Source organism: Chiloscyllium plagiosum, chromosome 20, assembly GCF_004010195.1.
Source record: "Chiloscyllium plagiosum isolate BGI_BamShark_2017 chromosome 20, ASM401019v2, whole genome shotgun sequence".
Classification (NCBI taxonomy): domain Eukaryota; kingdom Metazoa; phylum Chordata; class Chondrichthyes; order Orectolobiformes; family Hemiscylliidae; genus Chiloscyllium; species Chiloscyllium plagiosum.
Window position 1 is genome coordinate 36,192,284 of NC_057729.1, and position 8,946 is coordinate 36,201,229.

General features: G+C 42.6%; 1 protein-coding gene across 5 annotated transcripts in view; it reads left to right on the plus strand.

Annotated features, from left to right (window-relative positions):
* LOC122560173 (microtubule-associated protein RP/EB family member 1-like) overlaps nucleotides 1–8,946 on the plus strand; it is a 79,442-nt gene that overhangs the window by 20,914 nt on the left and 49,582 nt on the right. For 4 of the 5 annotated variants that reach the window (XM_043710543.1, XM_043710547.1, XM_043710544.1 and 1 more), the window contains exon 2: nucleotides 1,612–1,752. In XM_043710543.1, the coding sequence (XP_043566478.1) occupies nucleotides 1,632–1,752 (121 nt within the window). In that variant the 5' untranslated portion in view covers nucleotides 1,612–1,631. The remainder of the gene's footprint in view (nucleotides 1–1,611; nucleotides 1,753–8,946) is intronic. The other variant, XM_043710546.1, reaches the window with a different exon arrangement.

Sequence of the window (8,946 nt, forward strand, 5' to 3'; positions counted from 1 at the left end):
GCTGGGGAACTATAGACCAGTGAGCCTGACCTCGGTGGGTGGGCAAGTTTTTGGAGGGAATCCTGAGGGACAGGATGTACATGTATTTGGAAAGACCAGGACTGATTAGAGATAGTCAACATTGCTTTGTGTGTGGGAAATCATGTCTCACAAACTTGATTGAGTTTTTTGAAGAAGTAACAATTTCTGTTTCCATGCTGTACATCTCTATGACTGTATGAATACTGTACAGATCAAACTTACAAGATTCATGCCAGGGATCAGAAGACACTTTGGAGAGAATAAAGAAGTTGGTGGTGTTCTTGGAGCTGAGAATGTTAAGAAGACAGTTGTGTTTATGTGTTTGGCTTTGACAGAAGAATTAGTGAGGTCGCCACCATGCCACCCCAAATTGAGGATGGCCCATACGGGCATCCTCAATTTGGAACGGCGTGGTGGCTCAGTGGTTCGCACTGAAGCCTCACAGCACCAGGATCCGAGGTTCAATTCCAGCCTCGGATGACTGTCTGCGTGGAGTTTGCGCATTCTCCCTGTGTCTGTGTGGGCTTCCTCCCACAGTCCAAAGATGTGCAGGTCAGGTGAATTAGCCATGCTAAATTGCTCATAGTATTAGGTGCATTAGTCAGAGGGAAATGGGTCTGGGTGGGTTACTCTTCGGAGAGTCGGTGCAGTCTGGTTGGGCCGAAGGGCCTGTTTCCACACTGTAGGGAATCTAATCTAATCAAGATACATTTATACCCAGTCAGATTATCACAGTGAGAGATGGATTTCAATGCAGGTTATTCATTGTAGACTTCAAAAAAATCTGCACATTTAAAAGATGAAAATCTAGAAACCGAGGAGCATCCAAATAAGTTGGGGGATCTCTGCAAACATAAGGTCTGCTCCTGGCTAAGAGAATTCAAAAGAACCAGAGAGTGATTAGAATTTATTTTCCCTAAAGATCAAGGTCTAATGTGGATTGCATTATCTTGGAGGATAGTGGAAGCAGATTTAATATAGTAACATTCAATTAGAAATTGGATATATACATTTACAGGGCAATGTGGAAAAAGCAGGGGACTGGAACTTGTCCTTTTATGGAAGAATACAATACAAGGCTGACGTCCTATGAATACAAGTAGAAACATTTTCATCTGTTCCTCTGATAGAAATTGTATTTTTTAATTTATAATCAAGACCTGATAGTAAATCAGGTAACAGTTCTCTCTCTCTCTCTCTCTCTCTCCCTCTCTCTCTCTCTCTCTCTCTCTCTCTCTCTCTCTCTCTCTCTCTCTCTCTCTCTAAAATAGAAAGCAACACTTTAATAATCCTGGCTGTTAAATATGCTCAGATTTTATCAAAATGCAAATATTTGACAATGATTATGACTTAAAATGTTAAACAATGGAAGTTGTAGAAACTATATTTTTTGTTTTCTTTAAGGAGGAGAACCTTTTTCAAATGACATGTTTGGAGATGTACTAATGTGTAGCGTTCAAATTTTTAAGATCTGTGTGGCAGGGCAACTTCCATCTTTTCAGTCTACAACGTTGACTCACCAAGAAATGTAATATATGATTGGATATTGCAGTTTGTCACAATTGTGTAGGTAATTTAAAACTTCTTCAGCTTTCCAGGATTAAAAGAAAATGGCGGTGAATGTTTATTCTACATCTGTAACCAGTGAGAACCTAAGTCGGCATGAGATGTTGGCATGGATTAATGATTCCCTTCAGTTGGCCTACTCCAAGATTGAACAGTTGTGCTCAGGTAATTGTTACATAACTATAATGAAATTGTGGGTATGTTATCAATTGTATGGGCTATGAAAGGGTGAGGTGATGTGTGTGTGTGTGTGTATTTGAAACTTAGGGTATGAGCAAAGTTCTTTGTAATTACAGTGATCCCTATTTTCCCTACCCTCGCGTATCAAGATGAACACTTTTTTTTAGTTTCTTGTTTTTCCCCCTTGTTTCTTTCTGTCCATTTCCACACATCAAGTCAACTTACGCATTCATCAGTCACTCATGACTCCAAAATTTAAAGCATGTGCTTAAGGTTAATACTTCACTGCAGTAGTAAGAGTCATACAGCTGTACATTATGAAAACAGACCTTTTTGGTCCAACTCGTCCATGCTCACCAAATGTCCTAAATATATCTCTTCCCATTTGCAAGCATTTGGCCCATGTACCTCTAACCCGTTTCTATTCATCTACTCATCCAGTTGCCTTTTAAATATTGTAATTGTACCAGCCTCCTCCACTTCCTTTGGCAGCTTATTCCATGCAAGCAACACCTTTTGCATTTAAACGTTGCTCCTTAGTTCCTTTTTAAGTCTTTCCACTCTCAACTTAAACCTTTGCCCTCTCGTTTTGGGCTCCCTCATCTCAGGGAAAAGACCTTGTCTGTTTACCCTATCCACGCCCCTCATGATTTTATAAATCTCTGTAATGTCACTCTTCTACTTCTGATGCTCCAGGGAATGTAACCCCAGCCTATTCAGCCTCTGCCTATAGCTCAACCCTCCAACCCTGGCAACATCCTTGTAAATCTTTTCTGATCCCTTTCAAGGGTTTCACAACATCTTTCAGATAACAAAGAGACCAGAATTGAACGCAATATTTCAATAGTAGCCTAACTAATGTCCTGTACAGCCACAATATGACCTCCCAACTCCTGTCTCTCTGACTAATAAAGGACAGCATACCAAATTCAGCTTTCATACCCTGTCTACCTGCAACTATACTTTCAAGGAGCTATGAACCTTCACTCCAAGGTCTTTTGTTCAGCAACACTCCCCAGGACCTTTCGATTAAGTGTATAAGTCCTGCTCTGCTTCCTATCTGAAAGATATTGTGAAACTTGAATGGGTTCAGAAAAGATTTACAAGGATGTTGCCAGGGTTGGAGGGTTGAGCTATAGGGAGAGGCTGAATAGGCTGGGGCAACACCTTACATTCATCTATATTAAACTTCATCTGCCAATCCTTGGCCCAGTGGCCCACCTGATCAAGGTGCCGTTGTACTCTGAGGTAACCTTCTTCCGCTACACCTCCAATTTTGATGTCATCTGCACATTTACTAACCATACCTCCTATGTCCGCATCTAAATCATGAATATAAGTGAAGTGGACACAACACCGATCCTTGTGTCACAGGCCTCCAATCTGAAAAACAACCCTCTGCCTCTACCCTCTGTCTCATCTTGCAGCCAGTTCAGCATCCAAATGTCTAGTTCTCCCTGTATTCCATGTGATCAAACCTTGCTAACCAGTCTACCATGAAGAACCTTGCCGAACGCCTTACTGCAGTCCATGTAAATCATGCCCATCGCTCTGCCCTCATCAATCCTCTTTGTTACTTCTTCAAAAAACTCAAATCGTTAGTCAGACATGATTTCCCAAGCACGACGCCATGTTGACTATTCCTAATCAGTCTTTGCCTTTCCAAATAAAGGTCCTTCCAGATTCCCTCCAACTCGTCCACCACCGATGTCCGGCTCACTGGTCTGTAGTTCCATGGCTTTTCCTCAGCACCTTTTCTAAATGGTGGCACCACATTAGCCAACCTCCAATCTTCCAGCCCCTCACCTATGGCTATAAGTAAGGTGCCCAGCAATCACTTTGCTAGCTTCCCGCAGAGTTCTAGCATACACCTGATCAGGTCCTGGGGATTTATTCACCATTGTGTTTTAAGATGTCCAGCATCAGATGTCTGTAATATGGACATTTTTCAAAACGTCGCTGTTCCCCACATTACCTTCTGTATGCTTCTTCACAGTTAATACTGATCATAATACTTGTTTAGTATCTTTCCCATCTCCTGCAGTTCCACATATAGGCAGTCTTGCTGATCTTTGAAGGGCTCTAAACTTCCCTAGTTACCCTTTTATCCTTAAGGAGAATACAAAGGTATTCTACAAATACATTCACTCTATTTGCCCAAGCTATCTTATGTCTCCTTTTTGCCCTCTTGATTTTCCTCTTCAGTCTACTCCTCCTGCTTTTATACACTTCTAAGCATTCACTCAATCTCTGCTGTCTTTACTTGGCACATGCTTCCTTCTTCTTCTTGACCAAAACCTCAATTTCTCTCGTCATCCAGCATTCTCAACATCTACCAGCCTTGTCCTTCACCCTAACAGGAACATGCTGTCTCTGGACGCTCGTTCTCTCACTTTTGAAGGTTTCCCTTTTTCCAGATGCCCCCTTTTCCAGATGCCCCTTTTACCTGCGATCATCTGCTCCTAATCAACTCTTGAATGTTCTTGCCTAATACCATCAAAGTTGACCTTCCTCCAATTTAGAACTTTAACTTTTACAACCAGTCTATCCTTTTCCATTGCGCTCTTAGAACTAATAGACTTATGGTCACTTGCCCAAAAGTACTCCCCAAGTGAGCTCAGTCACCTACCCTGCCTTATTTCCCAAGAGTAGGTGAAATGTTGCACCTTCTGTAGTAGGTACATCCACTTATCGAGTCAGAAATGTTTCTTGTACACACTTAAATTCCTCTCCATCTAAACCCTTAACACAATGGCAGTCCCAGTCTATGTTTAGAAAGTTAAAATTCTGTCCATAACACCTCTGTTATTCTTACAGATAACATCTCCTTATAAGTTTGTTTCTCAATTTCCTGCTGACTACTAGGGGAGTCTGTCGTACCATTCCAAAAAGGTGATCGTCCCTTTCTTATTTCTCAGTTCCACCCAAATAACTCCCTGGACATATTCCCAGTCCTCACATTCTCTCATATTCCCAGGAATATCCTCCCTAAGTATCTTTCGCCATAATGTTATCCCTTACCAAAAATGCCACTCCTCTTCCTTTCTTGCCCCTGTTTCGATCCTTCCTATAGCATCTATACCCTAGACCATTAACTTCCCAGCCCTGTTCATCCCTGAGCCACATCTCTATAATTGTTGTGGTATTCCTGTCCCATGTTCCTAACCATGCCTTGAGTTTGTCTGCTTTACCTGTTAGGTAAAGTATGCAGTTAAATTTATCAGTCTGCTTTGTCCCCTACTTTGTTCCTGCCTGCCTTGTTTGGCTTACTCCTTTTCCCAACTGTACCAGTCTCAGTCTGATCTCTTACTATCTCCCTGGATTCCACCTGCCTCCTGTATTAGTTTGTGTACTGCTCGTGGCACTGGGACTAATCCAGATATTACTACCTTTTGAGGACGTCCTTTTTAAATTCCTGCCTAACTTCCTATATTCTCTTATCAGAATCTTGTACTTTTCTCTTCCTATGTCATTAGTTCCAGTGTGTATAATGACCTCCTGCTGGTACCTCTCCCCTTTTGAGAATATTCAGCACCCTCTCCAAGAGATCTTTGATCCTGGCTCTAGGTAGGCAAGACACCATTCTGATGTCTCGCTGTTGGCCGCAGAATCATCTGTCTGTGCCTCTAACTAGAGAGTTTCCTATTACAATTGATTGCTTGGAACCTGGTGTACCGATTGTGACAGTGGGGCCAGTCTCGGTTCCAGAGACTTGTCTGTCAGTGATACATTCCCCTGAGAGTACCCTACATTTTCGAAAACAGCATACTATTTTGAGACTGGGATGACCACAGGAGACTCCTCCACAATCTATCTCCCTGTCCTACTTTTCTTGGTGGTCACCCTTCTACCTGACTGTATCTTTGGTTTATCTCCCTCTCTGCAACTGCTATCCATTACCCCAGCTCCTGTAAATTCCTCATTGCCTATAACTGCCACTCCAACCAATCTGTACAATCCGATAGGATTCGCAACCAAACATATTTCCTACAGACATAATCATCAGTAACATGGAATCTCTCCCTAATCTCCCACATCCAAAATGAAGAGCATGTCACTCAAAGCTATCTTTGCACCTTAACAATCTATCGACCTAGAAAATAGCACAGTCTTACTGCACTAAAAACACTGCTCCAAGCTAGCTTAGTACCTACATTTTTGTATTTTTAATTTTTTTAGATTAGATTACTTAGTGTGGAAACAGGCCCTTCGGCCCAACAAGTCCACACCAACCCGCCGAAGCGCACCCACCCAGACCCCTACGTTTACCCCTGCACCTAACACTACAGGCAACTTAGCATGGCCAATTCACCTAATCTGCACATTTTGTGGACTGTGGGAGGGAACCAGAGCACCCGGAGGAAACCCACGCAGACACTGGGAGAATGTGCAAACTCCACACAGTCGCCTGAGGTGGGAAATGAACCCGGGTCTCTGGCTCTGTGAGGCAGCAGTGCTAACCACTGTGCCACCGTGCCGCCCACAAAATCAAGACAGATCGCAATAACCATATATGATCAAAAAATTACTACTCTACTCACCATTTTAGATTTACAAAAGAAAAACAGTAAGGTTACATTTTTGTGAAGATTTGTAGCTCAGGTTGTGGTCCCGGTTGTAAGTTTGCTTGTTGTAGCTGGAAGATTTGTTCTCTGACGTTTCGCCTCCATGCTAGGTAACATCAGTGAGTCTCTATTGAAGTGCTGGTGTACTGTCCTACTTTCTGTTTGTGTGTCTTGTTCAGTTGTGGTGGTTGATATCACTTGCAATTCTTTTTCTGAGAGGTTGGTAAATGGGGTCCCAGGATATATTTAAACGGGCCACAACACACTGCAGCACCCAGGCACTACGAGATACCAAAGAAAAACGCCTAATACAAGGTATTCAAGAACAACGGTACCCAATAAGCATAGTCTGCCGATTCTTACACAACAAACTAAACAAGAAGACACAGCATGCCCAAACACTCTAGCCACACTACCATATGTTAAAGATATCTCAGATGATGACCAGACTACTCCAGCCCCTTGGCATCACGGTAGCCCAGAAACCGACCAACACACTGAAACAACTCTCGACGAAAGTAAAGGACCCTCTACCAACAACCAGCAGAACGAATGTCATATACAAACTACCCTGCAAAGGACTACAACAACATGATGTTGGACAGACTGGCAGGAAACTAACCACCAGGATGCAAGAGCACCAACTAGCCACCAAAAGATGTAACCAACAATCACTAGTATCCTGTCTCACAGACAACGAGAGACACCAATTCGACTGGGATAGAATAGACAATGGTAATTTCTAGAGGCTTTGGCATTCAAACCGCAACTCCATCAACAAACGTATCGATTTGGACCTCATTTACCAACCTCTCGGAAAAAGAACTGGAAGTGATGTCATCCCCCACAACAAACCAAGGCACCCAGATAGAAAGCAGGACATTTCAGCAGCGCTTCAAATGGAGGCTGACTGATTATGTTACCCAGCATGGTGACGAAATGTCTGAGAACAAATCTTCCAGCTCAATAAGCAAACTTAAAACTAGTAAGGTTACACTTTTAAAAGCTACTTAGCTGCTCTCCTACTGTGAGCTCCCACACATGGGTTTCTCTATGGTCAGCTGTGAATTTCTCTGTTTGTTTAATTTTCTTAGAATGAATCTGATGTCCAGACATACTTGAAACCAGACAAAGAAGGCAGCAGCTGTGCAGGTTACTGCTGGGTCAGACAGCAGTGTAGGTTTCTTTCCCCTTCAACTATGATTCCATTGATTGTCTCTTCCTAAGCCCTCAATTACCATTCAACATCTGCTCCCTGCTTGAACATAAGGTATCTTCCAGACTTGAACCAGTTTGCCGGAAAGTGCCATTGTTCATAGCTAACATCTATCTGTTTAACACAATTCTTTTGGGTTGCTATGCCTGCAGGAATCCTTTTTGATCAAACCTTAGCCTCCAAGCCTGGCCTTCCTGGTGCCAAGGTCAAGGATGTCTCAGGGTGCAGCATATTCTGAAACGGGCGAGTGACCAGCTGGAGATCATTGCGCATGTTGATATCAGCAACATAGGTGGGATAGGAATAAGGTTCTACAGAGGTAATCTAGGAAGTTAGACAGGAGGGTTTTAAAAAGTAGGTCCTCGAGGTTCGTAATATCTGCACCATTACTGGTGCCATGTGTTAGTGGGAGCAGGAGGATATAGCAGATGAGTGCTTGGCTGAGGAGCTGGTGCAGGGTCAAGGATTCCCATCTTTAAACTATTGAGATTCTTCAGGTGTAGAAATGACTTGTGCAAGAGGTTGGATTGCACCTGAATAGAAAGGGGAGCAGAATCCTTGTGGGATGATTTGTTAGAGGCTGGTACGGTAAATAAGAGGAGCAAGTCAAATAGTAAAGGCAGACAAGAGCTTGGTAGAGAACAAGGTAAGTTTGATAAATTAAGACTGAAATTTTAATTAAACAGCATCTATTTTGAGGCTTGACAGGTAAGGTAGATAAACTTAGGTCATGGTTGGACTGGCATATCATAGTTATTACAGAATCATGGCGCAGGGATGGATATAACTGGCAACCTAATGTTCTGGTGTATAGAAGCTACAGGAAGTATAGAATGGAAGGCAAGAGAGGAGGGGGAATGTCAGTATTGGTTAGGGATAACATTATGGCTGTACTTAGGGTGAATATTCCTGGGAGATCATCCAGTGAAGTTATCTGGGTAGAACTGAGATCTCCAATGTGTAATAGTGCCCCACCCTCCTCCCCTTCCAGTAATGAGAGATTAAGGAGCAAATAAGTAAGAAGATCGTAGATATCTGTAAGAATTATCAGGTTGTAATGATAGGGGTTTTTAAACTGTCTAAACGTAAACTGGGATTGCCATAGTGTTAAGTGTTTGGATGGGGAGGAATTTGTGTTTACAAGAAAACTTTCTTATTCAATATGTGGATATACCTCCTACAGAAATGCTTACTAGACAGTGATCTTCCATTGAGGGAAACTGCTAGGGCAAGTGACTGAGCTAGGTAAAAACAATGACTGCAGATGCTGGAAACCAGATTCTGGATTAGTGGTGCTGAAAGAGCACAGCATCCGAGGAGCAGTAAAATCGACGTTTCGGGAAAAAGCCCTTCATCAGGAATAAAGGCAGAGAGCCTGAAGGGTGGAGAGATAAGTTG